The sequence below is a fragment of the Budorcas taxicolor genome, chromosome 3 (assembly GCF_023091745.1).
Source record: "Budorcas taxicolor isolate Tak-1 chromosome 3, Takin1.1, whole genome shotgun sequence".
Classification (NCBI taxonomy): domain Eukaryota; kingdom Metazoa; phylum Chordata; class Mammalia; order Artiodactyla; family Bovidae; genus Budorcas; species Budorcas taxicolor.
Window position 1 is genome coordinate 68,815,469 of NC_068912.1, and position 27,674 is coordinate 68,843,142.

The 27,674-nt window shown below is 35.2% G+C and overlaps 1 protein-coding gene across 1 annotated transcript in view; it reads right to left on the bottom strand.

Moving 5' to 3' along the window:
* Positions 1–27,674, bottom strand: part of MSH4 (mutS homolog 4) — an 83,041-nt gene that overhangs the window by 29,050 nt on the left and 26,317 nt on the right. The window contains exons 7-11 of the mRNA XM_052638118.1: positions 23,167–23,339; positions 18,762–18,829; positions 9,138–9,212; positions 6,439–6,503; positions 5,204–5,373 (exon numbers count right to left, since the gene is read on the bottom strand). Of these exons, the coding sequence (XP_052494078.1) occupies positions 5,204–5,373; positions 6,439–6,503; positions 9,138–9,212; positions 18,762–18,829; positions 23,167–23,339 (551 nt within the window). The remainder of the gene's footprint in view (positions 1–5,203; positions 5,374–6,438; positions 6,504–9,137; positions 9,213–18,761; positions 18,830–23,166; positions 23,340–27,674) is intronic.

Genomic DNA, 27,674 nt, shown 5'->3' on the forward strand with positions numbered 1-27,674 from the left:
ACCCTCAGCGACCCGATGGACTGCAGCCCACCAGGCTTCTCCATCCATGGGAGTTTCCAGGCAAGAGTACTGGAGTGGGTTGCCATATGAGATGAGTGCAATTGTGTAGTAGTCTGAGCATTCTTTGTCATTGCCTTTCTTTGGGATTGGAATGAAAACTGACCTTTTCCAGTCCTGTGGCCACTGCTGAGTTTTCCAAATTTGCTGACATATTGAGTGCAGCACTTTTACAGCATCATCTTTCAGGATTTGAAATAGCTCCACTGGAATTCCATCACCTCCATTAGCGTTGTTCCTAGTGATGCTTTCTAAGGCCCACTTGACTTCACATTCCAGGATGTCTGGCTCTAGATGAGTGATCATCGTGATTATCTTTGTCATGAAGATCTTTTTTGTAAGGTTCTTCTGAGTATTGTTGCCACCTCTTCTTAATATCTTCTGCTTCTGTTAGGTCCAGACCATTTCTGTCCTTTATCAAGCCCATCTTTGCATGAAATGTTCCTTTGGTATCTCTAACTTTCTTGAAGAGATCTCTATTCTTTCCCATTCTGTTCTTTTCCTCTATTTCTTTGCACTGATCGCTGAGGAAGGCTTTCTAATCTCTCCTTGCTATTCTTTGGAACTCTGCATTCAGATGCTTATATCTTTCCTTTTCTCCTTTGCTTTTTGCTTTTCTTCTTTTCACAGCTATTTGTAAGGTCTCCCCAGACAGCCATTTTGCTTTCTTGCATTTCTTTTCCCGGGGGATGGTCTTGATCCCTGTCTCCTGTACAATGTCACGAACCTCCATCCATAGTTCATCAGGCACTCTATCTATCAGATCTAGTCCCTTAAATCTATTTCTCACTTCCACTGTATAATCATAAGGGATTTGATTTTGGTCATACCTGAATGGTCTAGTGGTTTTCCCCCAGTATAACCTCTATGTTAGGAATACTGGAGTTTACTTAATATTTGTTTCACTTGTGTGATATTATACATAGAAAAGCCTAAAGACTCTATCAAAGAAACATTGGTGAGTTAAATTAGAACTCACCAATGAATTCAATAAATTGCAGGATACAAAGTTAATATACATAAATCTGTTAATTTGTACTTAGAAAGCTATAAGACACAGATGAAAGAAAATGAAGACAACATGGATAGAAAGATATATCATGTTCACTGATTGGAAGAATTAATATTGCTAAAATGACTACAGTACTGAAAAAAATGTTTAGATTCACTGCAATCCATATCAAAATATCACTAGCCTTTTTCACAGAATAAGTCTAAAATTAGTATGGAAACACAAAAGACATTGAATAGCCAAAACAATCTAGAAAAAGAAAAACAAAGCTGGAAGTATCATGTTTGTTGATTTCAAACTATACTGCAAAGCTCCAGTAATCAAACCAGTATGGTACCAACACAAAAACAGACACATAGATCAAAAGAACAGAGAACCCAGAAATGAATGCACACTAATACGGGCAGTTAACCTCTGACAAAGGAGGCAAAAATATACAATAGTGAACACACAGCATCTTCAATAAATGGTGGTGGGAAAACTAGACAGCTACAAGAATTAAACTGGACTACTCTCACACCATGCACAAAAATAAATTCAAAATGGATTAAAGACTTAAATATAAAACTGGAAACTATAAAATTTCTAGAAGAAAACAGGCAGTAAGCTCTGACATCAGTCTTAGTAATACGTTTTTGGATGTATCTGTTCATGCAAGGGAAATAAAAGCATAAATAAACAAATGGGACTATACCAAACTAATAACTTTTGTACAGTGAAGAAAATCATTAACAAAACAAAAAGGCTGCCTACTGAATGGGAGAAGACATTTGCAATGATATATCTTATAAGGGGTTAATATCCAAAATATACAATGAACTCATACAACTTAATATTAAAAAAAAAAATTCATTTAAAATCGGGCTGAAGATCTCAATAGACATTTTTCCAGAGAAGACATACAGATGGTCAACAGTCACATGAAAAGATGCTCAACATCAGTAATCATCACCAAAATGCAAATCAAAATCACAATGAGATATCACCTCACACCTATAGAATGACTATTACCAAAAAAGACAACAAAGAACAAGTGTTGGTGAAGATGTGGAGAAAACAAAACCCTGGTACACTGTTGGTGGGAATGTAAATTGGTGCAACTGCTACAGAAAAGTGTGGAGAGTTCTCAAAAACTTAAAAATAGGTAAATCAACTATACTTCAATAAAAATAAATATTTTTAAAAATCAAAGATAGAACTAACCATATGATCCAGCAATTCCACTCCTAGGTATTAAATAAAAATACACATCCTTTTGTTTGTTGCAGCATTGTTTACAATAGCCAAAATATGAAAGCAACCTTACTGCCCATCAATAGATGAATAAAGAAGTGGTGTGTGGGTATGTGTATTTGTCGTTGTTCAGTAGGTAAGTCACGTCCAACTTTTTTATGACCCCACAGACTATAGCACACCAGCCTCCTCTGTCCAAGGGATTTCACAGGGAATCAGTACTGGAATAGGTTGCCATTTCCTTCTCCAGGGGATCTTCCCAGGGATCAAACCCTCCAGGCAGGTTCTTTAACACTGCACCACCCAGGGAAGCAAGCGTGTGTGTGTGTGTGTGTGTGTGTGTGTGTGTAACACTGCACCACCCAGGGAAGCAAGCGTGTGTGTGTGTGTGTGTGTGTGTGTGTGTGTGTGTGTAACACTGCACCACCCAGGGAAGCAAGCGTGTGTGTGTGTGTGTGTGTGTGTAACACTGCACCACCCAGGGAAGCAAGCGTGTGTGTGTGTGTGTGTGTGTGTGTATTATGCTATCATCTGGCTAACATCAGCCATAAAAAAATGAAATCTTGTCATTTGTGATAACATGGATCAGTGAAATAAGCCACACAAAGAAAGACAAACATTGTATGATTTCACTTATATGTGGAATCTAGAAAATAAAACAAATGAATAAACATAACTGAACAGAAACAGTCATAGCTACAGAGAACAATCAGGTAGTTGTCAGAGGGAAGGAGGGGAGAAAAATAATGAGGGAAATTAAAAGGTATAAATTTCCAGGTGCAACACAAGTATGAAATGTGTACACTGTAGGTAATACAGTCAATAACTATGTAATATTTTTGTATGGTGACAGATCATAACTAGACATGGTGATCATTTTGAAATGTATAGAAATACCGAATCACTATTTTGTGTAATAGGAACTAACATAATGTTGTAAGTCAATTATTCTTAAAAAAAAAAAAAACCAACTCAGAAAAAAAGAGATCAGATTTGAGGTTACCAGAGGCAGGGGTAAGGGGAGAGGGGATTAGACAAAGGCAGTCAAAAAGCACAAATTCTAGTTATAAGTAAGTACTAAAGATGCAATGAACAACATGATAAGCATAATTAATACTGCTATACATGGCTGGCTACAGTTCACTAAGAGGACACCACTAAGCAACTGAGCACATGGACGCACACAGCCATGCACACACGTTATATATGTAAGTTGTTAACAGAGTAATTTCTAAGAGTTCTTATCACAGGAAAAAATATTATTTTATTATTTAATTTTATATCCATATTAGCATAGATGTTCATTAAACTTATTGTGATAATCATTTCATGAGGTATATAAATCAAATTATTATGTATACTGTAAACTTATACAGTGCTGTATATAAATTATCTCAATAAAGCTAGAAAGAAAATAAAAGGAAAAAATTTATATAAATTATTGCAATAATTAATTCACAATAAGAACTTCCCTCTAAAAAGCATACTTTACAAGGCAAAATATTCCAAAAAGGAAATAGGTGTTTCATCACATAAAATTCCTAAAACATCCAAATCTTCCTATGAATTGCACACTCACTACAGAGTTCTAAATTTCTAAATTTATATTTTTAACATGATGACCATTAACTATTTGAATATTACTTGAAAAAACTAACAGTTTTATTCCTCAAAATGGTTCGTCCAATTTTCTTGTTTTTCTCAGTAGTATCACCATTCTCAGGCTAATCATTTCAACTAGCACCAGTAGCTACATCTCTCTTTACTTTACCATGGCCATATCTACTCAATGATTAACTCTTATCAATTCTTCCTTTAACCTTCATATTTCTCTTTTCTCATATACACCTGCTGTGTTAACTTGTAGTAGCTTAAAATAGTTCCTCTTTCTGTTGCTCCATTCAAACTCATTCAACACATCTTCCTGATCAATTTCACTCCACAGAGCAAAAATATCTCACTGCCTCTACATTCTCCTTGGGAAAAACCTCCAAACTGACCTTCAAAAACTAAATTCTGATCCCCAGACTACATTTCTGACCATATTATCTCTTACTAGTTCTGTAAGGAAAAGCCTTATTCCATCCTAACAAATTTCCTCACTCATCCTCTAAGGTTTCTTCAGGCCATTGTGCTTTAGTTTGTACTAAAGTACAAAAAAAGAAAGAGGGGGTGGAATTCCTTTTTAGGCTATTTTATGTACTAAAAACATTCCCATCTTGTATGCCTCCACACCCAGTCATTCTCTGATCCCTCTATTTTTTCTTCATTTACCTTGTATCTATGTGAAATTATGCACTATATATAATTAATATACTTTATATAGCAATATGGATACACACATATATATACATAAATATGTTTGTGTGTTTATTACCTGTCTCTACTATTATTACAGCTTTATGAGGACAGGGAATTTGTTCTGTTCACTATGTATTCCCAGTACCTAGGAGATTTTTTACTAAGAGATTTTACTAGGATTTTTTACTATATTTACTAGGAGATTAATAAACTCATTAAATGAATTACTGTACTGGCTTGCAAATACTGCCTGTCCCAGACAAAAATATCTCTTCCTCCACTGAAACTCATTAGCACTGATAGACAGTATTTTTCACGTAATTTATATGCAACATTGAACTCTATATTTAAATTTGAAGACACTCTATATTTAACTTTGGAGAAAAGAAGTGATACATGTTAACATTTTGAGATCTTTATTTTTTTTTAAAGGCTCCTTAGATGATAATACATTTTAATCTTATCTGTTGTTATGGTAACAAAAAATAAAATTAAACTATGCCTGGTTAATATCATCAGCAAAAAAAAAAAAAGCATGTCCTAAAACAGTTAGCTTTATTTCTAAAAATCAGAAAACATATGCTCAAGTACTTAAACTACCTGCTATGTCATCTACAATCTCTGTATATGTTCTTCTGGCTATGTCAAGAAATTCATTTATGTTGGACCTCACTGCATAGCACTTCTGAGTCCTCATGTTCAGGCATCCCTTCATGTATCTTGCATCATCATTAATTACTGTTTTAATCTTGTCAAGTATGATTCCAAACCTGAAAATGAAATTACAGGTAATAAGTCAGTTATTTTAATTTGCAATTTGAATATGTTAATGATAGCAAATACCATATATTCTTAAAATTATTGTTGAAAATCATTTTGCAAATAAATAGTTAAATAATATAGATATGAAACTATATAAGTTAGGACTCTGACTACACCAATTTTAAACTATTTTGTCAGTCCTAAGTACTTCCCTAAAAAAATGACATCACCAAGGATAATCCTACAATGGCTAGTAGATCTCCCAAACTATACATACTAATTGTGTTTGTGAATATAAAAATATATCCCTGAATCACTATTATAAAATTCTGGTTTCATGCTCATTGGCTCATTTAACATTTACTTATACCATGAGCATTGTGTTAGGTGCAGGGAGTCAAAGAAGAATTAACATAGGGTCCTTGCCCTCAGCTGGGGCAAGAGAGACCAAACATATTGTGAGACAGTATAACAACTTACTATAGTGATCATGCAAACTATAAGTCTGATAATACCTATTTTCCTAACCTTTTATTTTATTCTGTTCTATATCTATCTGTAATAATTCAGTTATATTATTAACCTCATTTTGTGACCTCACACAAGGTGAGAATCTTGAATCAATAAAATAACTGTTTTTAAGTATCATGAGTCTTTTTGGTCAAGAAACAAGGTGCCACTGCTAAACACAATACTAAAATTAAACTGTAATTAGATATTACTCAGTATTCATATAGACTATTTTTGTTAATTAGGTCCTTATGATTTAACATAAGAGACTAATATATTTTTAGATTTGCAAGTTTTTCCATGGAGAATAGCTTAAAAAAGAAACATCAAAATTTTGCATGATTCCAATTTTTAATGCTATTCTAATTATCCACTAACAAAAATTATGCTGTTACCCTATCGTTATTTATAAAATGTAATATATAAATAAATTTTTAATAAAGTTTTTGTTAACCAACACTTAAGTAATTGTCCTACAGAATACAAATAGAGTTCTTAAAATCAGTAAAGATCAGGAAGAAAGGAATAATCTGCTATTTTATTAACAGTTGAATGACAAAGACCTCTTATCTTCCAAGGAACCATAATAAGCTCTTAATAAAGGTGTATTACAGTTCTTCAGAGTAATCTATTAAAGAATAAGATAAACATAGTTAAGGATAATAAATTAAAACATTATTGAAACAAAACATTTAGACTTGTTTAGTACTTTACATTTTACCAAGTACTTTCTTGCTTCATTTTCTTATTTATATACTCATAAAAGATATTTTATGTATGCAGGTGAAAACATTGTATCAGGCCCATTTTCAGATAAAGAGCACATGGCTAAACAGTACCACCCACTGGTTTACTATTATGACTTATTTTTCTTGTCTCCTAGCTAATCACTAACTTTAAACTACTTATTGTCAATAGTAACTTAAACAGTTATCATTATATATTCTGAGTATTCTATGTATAATTCCAAAATGTGGGTTAAATGTACATTAAACTAAAAAAGTGTTTTGCATGTTGGTAAACAGAGCAAGTTCTCCATTCTTATATGACAAAAGTAGGGATTCTTATTTTGCTTAATGGAAACTATGTGTGGTCACTATTTGAATAAACAGAAAACAGTAGAAAATATAGACAATCTGATTTTTACCTTATTTTAGTTTTCTATGAGTAACTTTTTTGGTTTGTAATAGAAAAATAATATTTACATACCAACAAAAAACAAATAATTCATAAAAGCATAAAGAAACACATTTATTATTCTATCATACCTCCAAAGACAAGTATTATGGTATATATGCTATCACTTTTTCATATCAAAAATTTATATCATTATACGATCCTTTTCTCCACCACTTAATACTACATCATAAGCATTAGAAACCCTTCATGGTAAACATTTTTAATAAGTCATAATATTCCACCTGTGGAAAGTAAATAGTCATTTCCCCTAATTATTACAGTTCTACACCATGTACAGTAATATAAACAATGCTGCAATGACCATCACTGGACATAAACATTGGTCAACATTTCTTAACAGTTCTTTTGAATAGATTTCTAGAATGTTTTGATGTCTGATGTTCTGAACAGCATCAAAACATATGATATATGTCATAAAGCATTCCTATAAGGTATGCATAATTTTTACTCCTACCAGCTATCTATGAAATTGCCTGTCTCATTGTTCTCACATTAGCAGTAAGTTGAATCCATTAAGAAAAAAACTATTAATTTGCATTTCTTTGACTAGTAAGGTTGAACAGTTTTTGATACTACTTATTAACTACTTGGTTCCATTTTTTGGCATTTTCCACATTTCCATTGGCACACCAGTATTTTCTCATAAAATTACATAAGTTTTATGATAATAGAAAGATTTTCTGTCATTTGTGATAACATTTTCCTAACTTTGTCATTTTGACTTTGCCTTAGATATATCAAAGTTTGAAATTTTGTGTTTCATCAGCTATCAGTTTGGGGGGATGATTTATTATACTTCTTTCATTCTAAGAAAGATGACAACACTTTTGGAATATTTTGCCAAATTGTTGTATGTGTCTGAGTAAAATAAAGTTTACAACAAAATTTTTCTACACTTTTCATTATTTTTTATTTTTAAAAAGTGATTCTTCTTTGTCTTTTAATTCAAAGTTTTTCAAATGTTTTACACCATATAGAATTTAAAAATAGATGAGAAAAATCACCATTTTGTAACCATCACAGTTATGTCAGGTAAGAGTCATTAATAAATACCAAAATCAAGGGGTGAAAGTTTGACAAGGACCAGTAAATTTACCCAGTCTCAAGGTATCTCTCCACAGATTACTTGTAACTTTACAGTGAAGTAATTAATCAAAGTTATTATCACCAAGAAGGAAAAAGTGACATGTGCCTCTTGATACTGAGAAAAATACAACATTGCTCACAGAGTACTACTGTCAAACATGTATAAGCCAAATTTAATCATGAAGAAACAATCACACAAACAGGAATATCCTATTAACCAACTGGCCCTTACTCTTCAAGATGTCAGTATCATGAAAGACAAAAAAAAGGCTGAAAAACTTTTCAGAAGTATAAAGAACCATGACATTAGATACAATGCCTGGTCCTGGACTGGATCCTCTATTGGGAAAAAAAAAATTACCATAAAGAACACTATTAGAACGATCGGAAAAATGTGAATACAGTATAGGCTATGCATAGTTTACAGTCAATCCTTGAACAATACGGGTTTGAAGTGTTTGTGCAGGTCCACTCATGGGTGGATTTTTTTCAATAGTAAATACTACAGTACCACATGATCTGCAGTTGACTGAATTTATAGATGTAGAACTGCAGATATGGAGGAACTGTGGACACTGAGGAGCTGAATATACAAAGAGCAACAATAGGTTATAGGTGGAATTTCAACTGTAGGGAGGGTTGGTGCCCTGACCCTCATGCTATGCAATAGTCAACTGCAATAGTATTTTATCAGCATTAGATATCCTGAATTTTTAAATTATATTGTAGTGATGCTAGAGAACATCTTTGTTCATAGGACGTATGCACTTTAGAATGCAATTCATTCTCAAATTGTTCATTAACAGTAATAATAAAGATAATAATATGTGTGTGTGCCGTGTGTGGAAAGAGAGAAAAGATGGAAATTCACTATTCTATTCTTAAAACACTCTAAATGTGAATTTTTTTCAAAACAAAAACTTTTAAAAAACTGATGCTAGACATCTTTTATATAAGACACACACATATAAATTACCTTTAAAGGATCCACAAGTTCCAAGGTATGTTTTAGGTATATTAAATTTGTTATCTTTGATTCAGCTGCATTAACCTATTCAGACAAAAATCCAAATGTGGACACCGTAAATACTTAATATGTGAATGAATTTTCCTTTTGAACATTCCACACCTACCTTTTCCAAACATTTTTATTTATTAACCTAGGCAGGAGAACCACCTAGGTCCGGGGTCATCAATGGCCTAGTAGGAACCAGGCCACACACCAGGAAGTGACTGGTAGGTAAGCAAGCAGTTTCATCTGTATTTACAGACACTCTCCACTGCTTGCATTACTTTCTGAGCTTTAAATCCTGTCAGAGGAGCAGTGGCATTAAGATTCTCATGGGAGTGTGAACCCTACCCACTGTGAACTATGAATATAAGGCACTCTATATAAGAATCTCAATGCCTGATGATCTGAGGAAGAACTGATGTGGTGATGTTAGCGGTGGGGAATGGCGACAAATATAGATTATCATTGGCAGATAGGTTTGACTGCACAGAAGATATATATATGACATGAAGCAAGCATGATGTGCTGTGCTTAAGTCTCTCAGTCATGTCCGACTCTTTGAGGCCCCAAGGACTGTAGCCCACCATGCTCCTCTGTCCATGACATTCTCCAGGCAAGAATACTGGAGTGGGAAGCCTATCCCTTCTCCAGGGGATTTTCCCAACCCAGGGATTGAGCCCAGGTCTCCCGTATTGCAGGCAGATTCTTTACCATCTGAGCCACCAGGGAAACCACCATAGTAAATCAATTGCTTGCAGACTCATCAAAACCTTATCATTGAGTAGCAAGCGACAAGCTGCATCTGGTGTCAGGCTTTAGAGAGGCAAAGGAGTTGATGTACTTCAATTGCACAGCTGTATCTGGTAGCAGGCTCTAAGTCAGAATCCAATACTTATTTCAGTCTGAGCATGGGCACACATTATTTTATTTACCACCTCCATCGACAACTCTTTCCCACACTGTGCATTTGTCTTGATCACAGTTTTGGTAAGCCCACAAGCTAACCCTAGCCAAGATGAGTGAAAAAGCAAACCCCACTGGAGAGCTTCTTTGAAAAACAGGAAAGACCCAATGATGAGATAGCAGAAGACTCTAATAAGACTGCCAACAAAAAAAAGCTGCACTTAAAATACCAAGAGTCCTTCTTAAATTACGGGTTCACTGCAACAGGTGATTCACATTCTCCAAGTCTGCTCTGTATAATATGTGGCAGCAGGCTATTCAACGAAGCCATGAAACCTTCAAAACTGCTTCGTCACATGAAGACCTAGCACCCTGCATTAAAAGACAAGCCTTTGGAGTTTTTCAAAGGACAAAAGTGAACACAAAGAACAGAAGTAATTATTGAAGGCCACCACTTTCTCAAATGTGTCTGCACTGACAGCATCTAAAGATTCTGCATGCTGTGACAAAAACTGAAGATCCTGAGGACCATAACTAAGAATGGTGCAACCAAATAAGAAAATAAACATTTTTTTTTTTTAAGGAACTACTTCCAGGGGTAAGGAAAAAAGGGTGTTTATTCATCAACTCCTATTCGGTACTGGTCAAGACCTATCACTGGGGCACTGAGGCAACAACTGATTACTCACTAGTCTCCCTGGGACCAGAGAAAAGTCCTCAGGTAGAAAGTTTTAGCTGCTTGCAAAAAGAAGCATACCTTACACTAAAGTGAATACCAAGAGGATGTAGGTGTCACACCAACAAGGTCTACCCCACAATAATGAGTAAAAAAGCCAATTACAAAATGGGAAATATTTGTAACACAGAGAATCAACAAGGGGTTTATATAAAGAGAAAATCAAAAACAATGATAACTCAATAGAAAAATGGGCAAGACTTTCACAAAAGCAGATATTCAAAAGGTAAATATACTATGAAAGCACATTCAACCTCATTAACACAATATGCCAATTAAAACCACAATGAAGTACTACTATCTACCAACCACTATAGCTAAAATTTTAAACTGACAAGATCAGGTTTGGGAAAAGAGCAATAAGACTTCTCATATACTCCTGATGTAAGTGTAAATTAGTAGATACAATCATTTTGAAAAACATTTTGGCAAATATTTTGTCATTATCTACTAAAGTTGAAGGTATACTTAATGACTCAGAAATTCCATTCCTATGTACCCAATAAAAATATGTCCAAAATTCTATTAAGAAACAAATATAAAATTGTTAAGCAATATTATCTCTAATTGCCATAACCTGCCAACAACTCAAAAGTTCAACAACAGTGTAATAAGTAATGGTATATTCATACAGTGGAATATTATATAGCAATGAAACTAAATGAGCTATAGCTACATGTGACAACATGATTAAATCTTACCAACATAATGTTGGATAGAAGAAGCCAGAGATTAAAAAAATATACACTGAATAATTCCTATGTAAAGTTTTTTAAAGAACTGATAAAACTAAGTTATAAAGAAAAATTAACTTAAAAAGTAATTAATAAAAAGTGATTTCTTTTCAGAAGGAGGTAGAAAATAATGAACAGGAAGACGCAGAAGGAGAGTTTCCTGTTTTGTTTTTATTTTGTTATTTTTGGCTGTGCTGGGTCTTTGTTGCTGTGCATGGTGGTACTCTAGTTGCAGTGCCCAGGCCTCTCACTGCAGTGGCTTCTCTTGTTGCAGACCATGGGCTCTAGGCTGCATAAGCTTCAGCAATTTGGCACTCAGGCTCAGTAGTTGCGGTGCTTGGGCTCAGTCGCCTTATGGACTGTAGGATCTTTCCAGAACAGGGATCAAATCCATGTCCCCTGCATTGGCAGGCAGATTCTTAACCACTGGACCACCAGGAAAGCCCAGAAGGGGAGTTTCAGAAGTACCGGCAGAATACTGACTGGTCATCATGTGAATGTTCACTTTCAGAATGCCTGAAGACATTTTTGGCTGTAACAGTTGAGGGTAACTGTCAGGGGACATTCAACTTTAAGGGATCCAATATGTTGCATTTTCTTCCTTTGTATGCCATTTCTCAAGGACTCTCTGTTCCTTATCAGTTCCTGGAATACAGGAACGAGTAGAGCTGCATGCAGTTCTCAGGACTGAAATCATGGGAAAGAGCACCTGCTTGGATTGCCTTCAAGTGACTCCCTTCAGTGACTCTCTTCAGCGACCTTGTACTTAACAGACTATCCATTTCGTTGCAACTGGTGCAATTTCATTCTTTTTAATGGCTGAGTAATCATTTTACTAAAGATATACAAGCATGCATTTCTGCTAATAAAGTACTCTTGTTCCACTAGAGACTTGGGTCCCCCACGTCCTTCTTTCTGTCTCCGGCTATTTCTTCAGAGCATGGAAACCTACTGAGCTCACTTTCTCGCCTGGGCTCTCAAGACCTCCTTGAGAGGACGCCCTGTGCCTTCATGAGCGGTACAAGTCCTGTGTATGAGCTTTATTGATTTTCCACGTAACCCAAGGGATATTGCTCTTTCTCTCTTTCTTTTCAACTCCAGTCCCCAGGTCCCGGTCTGTTAAAGACCACAACAGGTAACAATTGGATTCCACTGGCATCTAGCAGGTAGAAGCTATGGGCCATGCTTAGAAACTCAGCTGTATCCAATTCTTTGCAACCCCGTGGACTATAGCCCACCCGGTTCCTCTGTCCATGGGATTCTCCAGGGAAGAATACTGGAGTGGGTTGCCATTTCCTTCTTCAGGGGATATTCCCAAACCAGGGATCAAACCCAGGTCTCCTATGTTGCAGGAGGATTCTTTACTATCTGAGCTACCAGGGAAGCATCTAGTGGGTAGAAGCTTTGGATACCACTAAACATTTTAGAATGCACAGAACAGTAACAGAGTTACCATCTCAACACATAAATAGTACAAAGTTAAGAAAATCTGCTGTAGAGGAGTTGTATTACACAAGTACTCTCTTAACCTCTTATATCACTGGTGATTTCCTTACTGCTTCTTCTTTCTCTGTCTCTTTTCAATCTCTCCTAACCTTGATAGCATTGACAAAAGTAAATTGCTATGAACTTTACAGTTTCAAAGTACTAAATGTTGTCCATACCACATGAGCAGGGAAGCAGACCAGACTCTCCCCTAGGTGAGTACTCCAGATGAGTATCCAGCCCCAAATGACACCTTAACTGCAGTTTGTAAGACCTTAAACTCTTGACCCACAGAAACTGAGAGGTAATAAATATGTATAGTTTTAAGCTGCTATAGTTGGGGTCATTTGTTATGCTACAATAGAACAATGATTTTGATCCATGGGTCAGGAAGATCCCTGGAGAAGGGAATGGCAACCCATTCCAGTATTCTTGCCTGGAGAATCCCACGGACAAAGCAGCCTGGTGGGCTAAGTCAATGGAGTTGCAAAGAGTTAGACCTGACTGAGCAACTTACACACACACACACATAAAGTCTCTTTACAGTTTGCTTTTTCAAAGTGAAGAAGAGAGTCTCACCAAGAAGAATTGAGAGACAACTCTCTATTAGCCTTTTGCATTTTTCCACATCTAATGAGCAAAGGCACTGACTGCCTTTGTTCTACACAGACTTTTCAAGGATGTTTGTATAGTGAATGGACTTGAAAGACATATTGTCCACTTCTAGGGCAAAGGGTAGATTTGCTCACAGTTCTTGAAAATAAAGATGGGCCCTCCCTGCAGAATAGCAGGCAAATATGGTTCAACCCCTGGGTTAAGAAGATTCCCTAGAGTAGGAAATGGCAAGCTACTCCAGTATTCTTGCCTGGAAAATTCCACGGACAGGAGCCTGACGAGCTATAGTCCATGGGGCTGTAAAAAGTCAGACTCAGCTGAGCACACATGCTTACTGCCCATAAGATTCAGGTTCCCTAAGATCAGCAGTTCTCTCCTGTAAAACACTGTATGTGCAGGTGTCACACTGCCCTCTTCACATCACCCTGTTGGAAAGGGAGCTTGGGGAAGCAGTGCAAGAAAATGTTGATAGTCTGGCTGTGGCTATTGTTATGAGTATAAGTCCTTTCTCTCTGATCTAGGAGTCTGTGTCTTCTGTTAGCATTTATCAAACTGTGGCAGGCTAACTTGTCACTTTGGAAGTAGGGTAGAATATCATATCCCTTACAGTTCTTGATAACACTATGCTGTAATTGCTTTTTTAAAAAAAAAGAAAACAAAACCTCAAAATGAATTATAAATTCCTCTGGATTAGAGACTTACTTCCTACTATATCCCTAGCACTCACCACAGTGCTTGGTAAAATAACTTGTTGAGTTAATTAAAGAAAGAGCCATGACCCAGATACTCTTTATGGCAGTCTGAAATCAATGGGAAAAAATTAGAACTTAGGTAAAACTTGAAAAAATTATTTAATATCAAAGTTTTCAAATGTGGGAGGAAGTACTTTGGATGTTTTATAATGGAAAATACAAACATTCTTAATGAAATACATTAAACAGTAAGGTTATAAAGACTACATAAAAAGAAAACACATCTGGATTAATTAAAAAAAGAAATTTAAGTTTGATTTTCAATGAATACTTGTGATTGGAAAATATGCATTTTCTAAAAATCAATGTTCTTAACAGAAAATATAAGAATTCATCTTGGGTAAACAATTTCACACCGGGAATTTTCAGAGAACATTTAGTTAATTCAGAAGTTTAAGCCAATCATAAAAAAAAATTCAGCCAACAGAACATTTAGTTCATCTATGAGTTTAAGCAAATCATGCCATTTAACCAGCACAAGTCTGAACTAATTTAGTAAATATTGTGTTTAATTAAGATATAGATGCTCATATTAAATTACTTTAAAGTCTCATTTAAATATATCTCCAGATGGTTAGGAAAACATCAACTGAGAAACAGTATAAGGAAGACTGAAATTTATGAATTATGTATGAAGTCAATATATTGCTTAAGTTTCCTTAAAAGTTAGTAAATCTCATCTGAAAAGTGTTTTTTTAAAAAACCTCCAAAAAGGACATATGTGCTGGTTAGGAAAAAATTTACAACTATGACTGGTCCCCCCAAAACTAAAAAGGATGATAAGTAACACTGGCCCTTAATAACCTTATGGAGCTAGTTACAGATTGCCTTTTCTGAACAAGAAGAAAGATTCCAGATTCTCAGTGTGCAGAATTACCTTATACCAAACTCTCTGGCTTTTCTAAAATCTGATAGTCAAATTGATTACAGAAGCTGGTTAGTTAATCACAGATATTTCCCAGAGAGCTAGTTGGCTAAAATGAGATTCCTTTCTTAATAAAACCAGAAATGATCTAATGCAAAAATATGTACAGCTGACCGTTGAACAACACAGGTTAGAACTGCATGGATCCACTTAAATTCGGATCTTTTAAAATAAACACATATGTGTAACGGAGATGTATTTTCTCTTCCTTATGATTTTCTTAATATTTTCTTTCCTCTAGCCTACTTTAAGAATACAGTATAAAAACATACTGTACACAAAACATATGGACTATTAAAGTCCATGGAGTTCTCCAGGCCAGAATATTGCAGTGAGTAGCCATTCCCTTCTCCAGGGGATCTGCCCAACCCAGGGATCGAACCCAGGTCTCCCACATTACAAGCCAATTTTTTATCAACTGAGCTATCAGGGATAGTTAAGTTTGGAGGAAGTCAAAAGTTATATGAGGAATTTTAATTGTGCAGAGGGGTTAGCACCCCTAAGCCTGATGTTGTCCAAAGGTCAACTGTATATTACTGATTCTTATAGTTAGTGACACTAAAGCATGAATATGTATGACCATGTAATACTACACATTACACATTACACAATGCTATAACAATGAGACTGCTCTCAGGCATAACCTGATAATTAATTCTTTCCTATAATAAAACTGAAACAAAGTCTTTGCTTACACACAGCTGAGAGTCGAATTGTGTCCCCCTCTAAAAAAAGATATTTTGAAGTATAAACACTCAAGTACCTCAAAATGCAGTCTTATTTGGAACTAGAGTCACAGAAATAACTAGTTAAGATGACATCATATTGTAGTAGGGTAGATTCCTAATCCAATATGACTGGTTTCAAATAAAAGACAGCCATGTGAAGGACTTCCCTGGAGGCCCAGTGGTTAAGAATCCACCTGCCAATACAAAGGACGTGGGTTTGATCCCTGGTCCAGGAAGATCCCACATGCCGTGGAGCAATTAAGCCCATGAGCCACAACTAGTAAAGACCATACACCCTAGAGCCCATGCTCTGCAACAAGAGAAGCCACTGCAATGAGAAGCCTATGCACCACAATAAAGAGTAGCCCCTGTTAACCACAATTAGAGGAAGTCTGCGTGCATCAACAAAGACCCAGCACAGTCAAAAATAAATAAACAAATAAAAAGACAGCCACGTGAAGACACAGACACAGGGAGACCACCATGTGACAAGGAAAAGAGAGATTAAATGTATACAGCAAGTCATGGAACACCAAAGATTACCAAGAAACCACCAAAAGCTAGAAACAGGTAAGAAAGAATTCTCCTACAGGTTTCAAAGAAAACATAGCCCTGCCAACATCTTGATTTCAGACTTCTACCTTCCAGACCTGTGACAATAAAATTATAGTGTTTAAGCCATGAAGTGTATAGTATTTGTTTCAGCAGGCCCAGGAAACTAATATTAATTGTAAGTACAGAGTAGCCATTTCCTATTCCTACACTGAGTTGCATTTTTTCTGTATTAAAACCTGTCATTCATAAGTAAAACTGTTACTTAAGATACTTTTCATTTGAAAATACCATTCAAAACAGGACATCTGGCAAAAGATCATAAGGGCTAACTGGTGCTTTGGGTTTATATTCATAATTGATTACTCATTTTTAAGTCTCTGAAAGTCTGAAAATATTTGATGGCTCCAAAATATGGTTTTGGTGGCTAAACCAGTACAGAAGTTAAAAAATAAAGGTTAATGACACATGTTAACAAGAACATATCTGGAAGTAAAGTGAAGAACCCTCTATATATATTCTGTTGAGCAGAAGTTTTTTAATTGGATGTATTCCCAGCTTGTGTTATTTTTGCTTTTGTTGCCACTACTTTATGCTTCTTATACCACATGAGAAGTGATCTAATATTATTTGAAGGTAGACTGAATTCAGCTAAAGATGTATTCTATAAACCTGAAAGCAACCATTAAAATAAAAAAACAATGAACTTATCCAATAAATCAACAGAGGAGTAAAATGGGATCATAAAAATATCCATTTAAACCAAAAGAAGGCAGAAGAAAAGGAAAAGAGAATATAGGTGAGATAAATGTAAAAAAGTACCATAACGGCAGATTTAAATTGTAACATACCAAAAATCTCATTAAGTACAAATGAAATAAACACCCTAATTAAAAGTTCATTCCAGAAGAAATAGGTAACCTGAATAGCATCATATCTATTTAAGAAATTGAATTTATACTCAAGAATCTCCCTACAAAGAATAATTCCAAGTTTTAACAGCTTTACTTGTGAATTCCACCAAACATTTAAGGAAGAAATATTAACACCAGTTATACACAAACACTATCAGAAACTGAAGTGGAAGGAATGCCTCTAACCTCATTGTATGGTATTGATTAATTTTGTTTCAGATTTCAGTTGTTCTAGGTTACCTCTCACTTGCACATATTGAATTTTAAAGTGTTTCAATTATTTAAGGAAATTCCCAATTCTCCTCCTGTCCAACAGCCAAAACTTTTCCATATAATGATGTTTTTATTATAAATGAACCTTAAGAGTATTTCCTCTACCATATGAAAAGGCTTCCTAAATATAGATAAATCTTCAATGGATTTGCAAAGTAATCAAATTTCAAATAAAATTCTACTGATACAGGACTTCTTTCCTTTGTAAGCACATGAGCAAAAACATGCAGGTGATCCTTGAACAGCACAGGTTTGAACAGTGCAGGTCCACTCATAGTGGATTTTATTCAATACATAGAGTACAACACAATCCAATTGGCTGAATCTGCAGATGGAGACCCCTTGGATGCAGAAGACTGACCGTAAAGTTATATGCTGGTTTTCGATTGCACTGGGGATGGGGAAGAGGGTGTCCTAACCCCCATACTGTTCAAGGGTTAACTGTAAATGTATTTGATTAAAGTAAATATTTCTAAATTCACTTTAAAGAGAAATGGAAACCATCTATTATTTTCTTTATAGACTGTGCCTGTAGGCACTAAGTATTTAAATTTGTAAAAATCCAAAGCCTTGTTTCATATTTAAAGGTTAAGCATACTTGAAAACTAACTAATCAAACTTCACATAATGATCATCTTTTAAAGGACCTTGGAACTAACATAATTTTTATCTAGCTTATTAAGCAAATGTTTCATAATCCAAGGGTTTTGAAAACTATGTCCAAACTCTTTAAATAAATATTTGATAAATGAAATATGTCAATTCCTCAATTAATAAACTTTTAATTTTAAGCATATCATATATGATAACACATTGAGGAGAAAAGCTTCCTTTAAAGGCATAAAAATATTTCAGATAGTAATGACAAAGTACTTTTCCAAAAGACTTTCATATTTTCTAACTGTTACATCATATTAAGGCAAGTTATATCACATAATATATAATAAAATAACATGTATACATTAACATACCGTGTCTTGCTTTGGAATTTGAACTAAAACAGAAAGAAGTTGCTCTGTATCAAGAAATCTTGCTATAACTGAAACAAACAGAAAATATGCAGTTAAACTTTATGTTACAGTTTAAAATATAGAGTATATAAAGTATTATCCCCAAATAATAATATAGCACAGTTTTACCTGCAAATGCCACTTGTTTTAATTGTCTTCATCTATTTTACATTTATCAGGGATAAAATAATAAATTCTAGTGTTCTTTTCTTAACTTTGATTACTCAGAATTTGTCTTCAAATTTTGACACTGTTGATCACCCCTTCTTTCTTGAAACTCTACTTCTCTGACTTAAATATGTTGCTTATCATAATTTTCTTCCCACTTTTTTGATCTCTAACTTTTCTTCATGATACTTAAAAGGTAAGATTAAAAGTCTAAAAGCATCAGTCAACCACTAACCATGTAACTTTCCAGGAGTTATCTAACTTCTCTGAACTTTAGCTGTTCTCATCTTTTAAAAGATGAGATGGTTCATCAAAAAAATAAACATAGAACTACCATATGATCTAGCAATTCCACTCCAGGGTATATATCCAGAGAAAACAAAAATACTAATTCAAAAAGATATAAGTACCCCTATGTTCACAGCAGCATTATTCATAATTGCCAAGATATGGTACCTAAATGTCCATCAAGAAACAGTGAATAAAGAAGTTGTGATACACACACACACATATATGTATACATGTATGCATACACAATGGAATACTACTTAACCATAAAAAAACAGTAAAATTCTGTCATTTGTGAAAACATGAATGGATCTAGAGGATATTACACTTAGTGAAATAAATCAAGCAGAGAAAGACAAAAAAATATATGTGGAATCTAAAAACTAAAACAAATGAGCAAATATAACAAAACAGAAACAGACTCACAGATACAAAGAACCAACTAGTGGTTACCAATGGGGAGAAAGCAGGGAGGCGGGAAAAGAGATGGATGGGGGATTAAGAGGTACAAACTACTATGTATAAAATAAGTAAGCTATAAAGCATATGTTATACAGCATAGTGAATATAGCCATAAATTTGTAATAACTTTAAACAGAGTATAATCTTATGAAAATTTTGAATCATTATGTTGTACATCTGACACTAATATTGTAAATCAACCATATCCCTGTGAAAATAAATTAAATTTAGAGACTTCCCTGGCAGTCCAGTGGCTAAGACTCCGTACTTCCAATGCAGGGAGTACAGGTTCAATCCCTGGTTGGGGAACTGAAATCATGCATACCACAAAATTTAATTAACTACTTAAATATTTTAAAGTTTTTAAAGCAGAACATGAGACATATGTTCAAGTAACTAAAAGAAGTTTAATTATACTAGAAGAAGGAAGAATGAAAAGTGACAAGTAACAAGAGGTGCTGTGGGAAACGAGAAAGAAAGCCATACAGAAGAGTTTGGGTTTTATCCTAAAAGCATTAGAAGAGATTGAAAGATTTTATGCAAGTGGGTATGTGGTAGCCCTGCAAAGGTTTCCACATTCTAATCCCTGAAACCTTTGTATATGTTATCTGGTAGCAGGGACTTTGAAGATGAGATGAAGTTTAAGCTTCTTGAAATGGAAAGACTATTCTGGATTATTTGTTAGTCCCAAATTAATCAATCACAAGGGTCCTTCTAAGAGAGAAGCAGGAGGATAGGTCAAAAAGAGAAGATATAAGGACAAAAGCAGAAGCTAGAAAATAGAGAAGAAACTGTTCTCCTGGCTTTGAAGATGGAGGAAGAGCCATGAGTTAAGGAATGTAGAAGGCCTCTAGAAACTGCAAAAGGCAAGGGAACAATTTTGTCCCAGAGCCTCCAGAAGAAAAATGAACCCACTAAAACATTGACTTCAGTCCAGTAAAACTGATTTATGACTTTCAGAATTGTAAGATAATCAATTCATGCTGTTTTAAGCCTCAAAATTTGTGGTAATTTGTTACATCAACAGGAAGAAACTAATAAAGAGTAATATGTTCACACTTATATTTTCAAAAGATTACTCAGGCTCCAATATAGAGAAGAGACTATAAAGAACAAGGCTGGAGGACAAGGCCAAATAGAAGGCTGCAGAAATAACTCAGATTATAGATAAATGATACCCTGGGCTGGAGCAGCAGCACTGGGAATAGAAGCTAATACCTAGAAGATATATATAGAAAAGAGACTTTATAGAATTAGATGATTAATTTCAGAGAAGCTAAGTGTCAAGAATGACTTTCAGTTGGTCATCTGGTTTGGTTAAGAGCTTGGATGTATTCTTTGAAATCAGAAGGGATTGATTTAGAAGGAAAAATGGCACAATCTGGATACATTAAATCTGAGGTGATTAAGAAAGATCTAATAAGTGCTCAGTAGGCAATAAGATACATGGGGCTGAAGGTCTGTAAATATATCTGGGCATGAAATGTAAATTTGGAAGTTACAGGTATGTGAATGATAATTATAAGACCAAGAAGATGGGTAAATCATATAATAAGAAAATACAGAGTAAAAAGGCAACCTAAGACATAGTTTTGAAGCACCACAGCATTCAGGGAATGAGCAAAGGAAAATGAGCCTAAAAAGAAGACTCAGAAGTCTTTTTCTCTTCCATTTGAAAGGAAGGAATCTGGGGTTTTCACTCTGTTACCTGACCAATGACAGAACTTTCTAAAGACATTCCAAGACAGTCTACAGTCCTGCAGTCTATTTGTAAATTATAAAGATAATATTACAAGGGAGATGGACAGTCAGAAACTTTTTAAAGAAGTGAGCGACAAAGCTTTAAAAAAAAGGAAACTCCAAAGAAGTAGGAGGAAAATCAAATCATATAATCACAGAAGCAAAAGGTAGTAATTTAATAAGGAGAGATTTTGGCAGTACCAGAGAAGTTGGATTTCAAATAGAACTGTGTGTGTGTTAGTCACTCAGTCATATCTGACTCTTTGCAACACCATGGATTGTAGCCTGCCAGGTTCCCCCGTCCACAGGATTCTCCAGGCAAGAATACTGGAGTGAGTTGCCGTGCCCTTCTCTAGAGGATCTTCCTGACCCAAGGATAGAACCCAGGTCTCCCGCATTCCAGGCAGATTCCTTACCATTTAAGCTACCTGGGAAGCCCCGAATAGAACTAATATGTGCCCATTAAATTTAACGACAATGAAAATGTCTTAGGCTTGGTTCTCCACAAAGAGACTCTGAAATGAGGATTTATATGTAAGTAATAGATTAAGAATTTGCTTCCATGAGAAACCAATAGAGAAGAGAAGGACAGGAAAGGGGAAAAAAGCCAAGCAAAAGCATAATTTCAGGCAAAATTCTATGGAGGGTAACTTCAGTTCATGCCGTAGAAGAACTTCTGGACTTTAAGTTACATTCATGGTTATTGCCAAAACAGTGTGAGGCAGTTAGGCTTTCATATTCCCACACTATTCAGTCATTTAAGGGCCCACAAGGCATATTTGACCCTCTCTGCTTAGAGCACAGCCCTCTAATAGCCTGAGGGTAGACCTCTAAAGTGAGTCCAGGTGCAGGCCATTAGAAGCAAAAGCACACAGAACAGGGAAAAGGGGCCCAGAGCAAAGTAAAAGAGACTCAAGAGCATATGGACAGAAAACCAACAATGTCTGCTATACTGACCTTGACAAGAGCAGTTTCAGCACAGTAGTGGGCACAGAAAGAAGACTGATTGAAATGGGGTGATAAGGAGAAGACAGTATGTGCATAAAATTTGTTTTTCAACAGGTGATGAATGGTAGAAGAGAGATAAGATGTTGCTGTAAACCACAGGGTGACCACTTAAAAATAAGCCTTTTCACACTTTTTCCAAAGCCTCACAAAATACACAGGAATACATAGAAAAAAAAGAATATATTCAGCAACACTGGAAATGCAGTCACAGTCAGTATAATGTCAGAATTTTGAAGAAATTATACTAATTAAAAGATATTTAGAATTGGATTGAAGAAACCTAAAGACTGTAAATGCTTTCTAGATTTTCATGTACTACATCAGTTTAGACCACCAGAACAACAGTGGGGATATAGAAGACAGATCAAGCGGCTGAAGTCCAAGAACTAGACTCAGATCAGTGCAGATAAACTGTCCTTCCACTTACAGATTTAAGAAAAAAATCACACTACCATGCCAGTGAACAGGTGCCAAGGGCAGTTCTCTTACCTCATGAGTTGGATTGCATTCCCACAAAAGAAATTTGGTAATCCCAAATTCTGGTATCTGAATGTGACATTACTTGGAAACTAGATCTTTGCAGATGTCTTCAAATTAAGATAATATCATTAGGATGAGCCTTAATCCAACAGGACTGCTATCATTTTAGGAAGACATGTATTTTTAATAATTTGCATTTGTAAAAACAGACGATGTTTACCTGACTGAAGTCCAAAAAAGAGTTCCTCATCTTGAAGCAGTTCCTGAACACAATCTAATCTCATGCTAATTGTTTCAACATCAACTAGAGGTTCTAATATATTAGAACGAAGTCTTCTACTTCCTCCAGGAGTCTTAGTATAATTTAGAACACCAAAGAGCGTGTGATTATTCCTTTAAAAGCACAAGTTAGGAAAATTTCATTAAGTATACGAAGGAGAAACCAATAAAACTGTAATTTAACTTTTTAAAATTTATTTAATTACTTTACAATATTGTGGTTTTTGCCATACATTAACATGAATCAGTCATGGGTGTACATGTGTCCCACCATCCTGAACCCCACTGCCACTTCCCTCCCCACCCCACCCCTCTGGGTTGTCCCAGAGCACCAGCTTTGGGTACCCTGCTTCATGCATTGAATTTTCACTGGTCATCTATTTTACATATGGTAATATACATGTTTCAGTGCTATGCTCTCATATTGTCCCACCCTTGCCTTCTCCTACATAGTTTTAAAATAATCCTATAATCTACAATAGTGATTCTCAAACTTTCATATTCACACAAATCACATGAGGATTCTGATTCAGTCTGGGATGAGGCCTGATAATCTACATTTTAAATAAACTCTCAAGTATGCTGTCAGTCAGTGAAGCACACTTTGATTAACAAGGATCTACAGCATCTTCTTGCATCAGTGAATGACTTTTTTTCATAGACCATTTACAATACTCAGATTAATATAAAATGTTCTAGTCCATGGCATTCTATCAATAATAACAAGATATCAATAATACATACTTAAGGGGGAAGAGAACTTTACACTGATAAAACATGTATTTAACATAATCACTCTGTTCTAATTTATGAAGTTAGAGAATTATAAAAGAGAAAGAAAGAAAAGAATATCAGGTACAGAAACTATTACAAACAGGATTATACAGAAAATGACAAGAAGGTTTGCTTTAGTTAGGTTGGTTGAGAAAGACCTATATTTATATCTGACAGTTGAAATAAGACATCCATACCAAGATGATGATGAGATGGGAATAATTATGACAATGATGGTGAGAATAGCTAACATACTGAACACAAAGTATATGCCAGGCCTTATTCTAAGAAATGTACATATATTATTTAATTTTAATAACCATGGTATGAGCTCGATGCTATTATTAACCATATTTTATAAGGGAAGAATCTGAAACACAAAGAAATTAAGTAATCTGCCTGAGGTTTCCAAATAAGTGAACAGCAATAATAAAAGAGTTACCAGTTTTAAGGGGCAAAACAGAATAGCAATTTAAGCCCAGGAAGTCTTCCCAGTGGGGAAGGAAATGGTAATCCACTCCAATATTCTTGCCAGGAGAAGAATAGAAGAGCCTGGCAGGCTACAGTCCATGTGTCCCCAAGAATCGGACATGATCTGGCAACTAAACCACCACCAGTCTTCCTGGCTCTAGAACCAGAAAGATCAAGGTTGGTGGAGCACTGCAAAGTAAGAATTAAGGGAAACAAATAAAGAAGTTGAAAGAAATCAGAACATAGAAGTCCTTGTAGGCCATGGTAAATAGTCTGAATTACATTCTAAAGGTAAGAGGAGCACTGGAAGACTTTTAAGCATTAAAGTTTCAAGACGTAATTTCTGGTTTAAAAAAATCACTTTCTGGCCAATAGGTTGAGAATAGACTAATTGTAGGGAGAAGAAGAAGACAGAGAGACAAGTTAGGGGCTATTATACTTTATAGTAGTCCAGGCTAAAATGATGGAGGTATGGATTAGAGTTGTGGGGGCTTCCCTGGTGGCTCAGCAGGTAAACAATCCACCTGCAATGCAGGAGACACGGGAGATGCAGCTTCAGTCCCTAGGTTGGGAAGATAACCTGGAGGAGGAAAGGAAAACCCACTCCAGTATTCTTGCCTGAAAAATCCCATCAACAGAGGAGCCTGGCAGGCTGCAGTCCAAAGGGTCACAAAGAGTCAGACACAACTGAGCAACTGAGCAGTAAAAGTATGGTGTTAAGTTTGTAGACTTGGAAATGATAAGACCCAGAATATGAACGTACTCTAAAGGCTGAGTCAAGAGGATTTACTGACATATTGAATTGGGGTTAAGAGAAGAAAGGAAACAAAAATGATTTAAGCTATCAGACTATCAAATTTTTGGTATATCAACTTAAAACATATTTTTAAGAAATTACTCAAATCAAGCCCTGGCTGGGAGTCGGGAGGTTATTATAGGTAAGTCACAGGTACAATTTTGAGGAACAAATTCCTGTTCTTTCACAGGAACAAAAGAAGTAGGGAGCACACCTAAACCTGCCATTTGCTATAGAAATCAATGATGGAAACTATACTGAACAAGCGACAAGTCCATAGAAGCATTAGAGCTATTCAGATAGTTCAGTAGGTAGCATGCTCATCTTTCAACCTAATATCCTTTGGTTTAAGTCAGGCAAAAGACCTCAATTTCTCCTCTCAACTACAATACGAACTCTTGGAGGTCAAATATTCTATTATTTAATATATAGCAGAAACTCAAGCAATGTTTGATGATGACAATAGTCAAACAATGATTAACTATGAAATGTGACAAAGTAAAACTGAGTATAAAACCCTTTGTAATAATTACCAGCCTTAGTTATTGACTGTCTATGTTACCCTATGTTATTTTAACTTAGAAAGTCAACAACAGAGTAGTTTATCCAGATATTAGTTTATCTTTCTCCAGGCAACAGAAAAAATATTACTTATTCACTAAGCTGGAAAGAAATAACTACTATTAATTACATTCTCCTTTAAAAAGTTATAATTTTAGATCACCATTATCCAGTGAAACTGCAAAGGTACAGAGGTCACTACACTGATGGATGACAAAAAGTAGTATAGACAGTAATAGTCCTACTTTACTAAAAGTAGTACCAACAGTACCTAGATAGATCTAAACTGTTCTTGATGACTAAAGTAAATAATAAACAAAATTAGATATGTCTGGAGATTTCATATAGTGGAAAGTAAAGTCAAGATAAGAATGCACAAAGCAACAGAAATATTTAAACACTGCAGCTCTGAAAATGGCACAAGCACCTTAAGGCTTCAATTGTCTAAAGCACTCTTTATTCTATTCAATATTCTTAATACTAAAATTTGTATTTAAGTTTATACCTTTCATTGATATCTGAGGTTATCGATATATTAATTACTGAAAGCTGAGATTTTACTGCAAGCTTACTTACTCCCAACCTGCACTTTACCAAACTAAATAGCTTAAGTTTCCTTGCACATACCATATTACTATATTGAAAATCATGCTTTCAAAACCTTTTTATTCACTGTCTTACTACTTTTTTTACTCTTTAATCTGGATAACTTCTATTTATATTTCAAAACTCATGTCAGGGCTAAAAAAAAAAATGTCAAGGTATTATCCCCTCTAGAAAACCATTTCTGTAATAAGTCTTTTACTCCTTAACTAAGCCAAATTAACGTTCTCTCTCTGCTATGATCTCATAATTTTTTATGCAAATTTTCATCACCATACAGTCGACCCTTTCTATAGGCAATTGACTCCAAGACCTCTAACGGATACCAGAATCCGTGGGTACTTAAGTCCTTTATATAAAATGGCCTACTACAGTGGGCCCTCCATATCTACAAGTTCCACATCTGTGAATTCAACCAACTGTGGGTCCCTCGGCTACAGAGGGCCTGATGTACTTAGTACATGTTAATGACCTATGATACTATAGTCTCCTCCTCCAGACTATAATTCCTCAAGGAGATAAACCATGACTCACTAATTCTTTGTACCAAACTGAACCCATATTAAATGATGTAGTTTATCCCTACTATAAACACTACCACAGGTTGATTACATTCTCTTCTAATGACATTTTTATTCTAGTTTAGGTACCTCAACCATCACGAGCTCATAAAAACCTCATGTTTACAGTGTGTATGTGCATGTGCACGGACAACACACACACATGCACAAACACATGAGCAATCTCCCATTCTCCCTTTCATTCATGTTTACCATCAATATTCATCTAACTGAAGCTAATAATAAACCAATAAAACCACAATCTAGTCATACACAAAGACCATTTTTATCATTTTCAACTACTTCACCTTCTCAAATGATTATGTAGCCCCTTGAATTTCCTGTATTTAATGCTGCGATTCATGGGGTCGCAGAGTCGGACACGACTGAGCGACTGAACTGAACTGAATGCTTTTACAACTGGTTATTTCAGCATTGCAGTATTCTGCACACAATAACTTCTTTTTTGTTATGGGAAAAACATACCAAACACAAATTTTACCATTTTAACCATATTACGCTCACTATTCAGTGCCATTAGGTATACTTGCAATAATGTGCAACCATTACCACCATTCGTTTCCAGAGCTTTCTCATCATCCCAAATATAAACTCTGAATCCATTAAATAACTCTCTCATTCCCCAGTTCCCCCAGCCCCTGATAACCTGTCTACTCTCTGTTG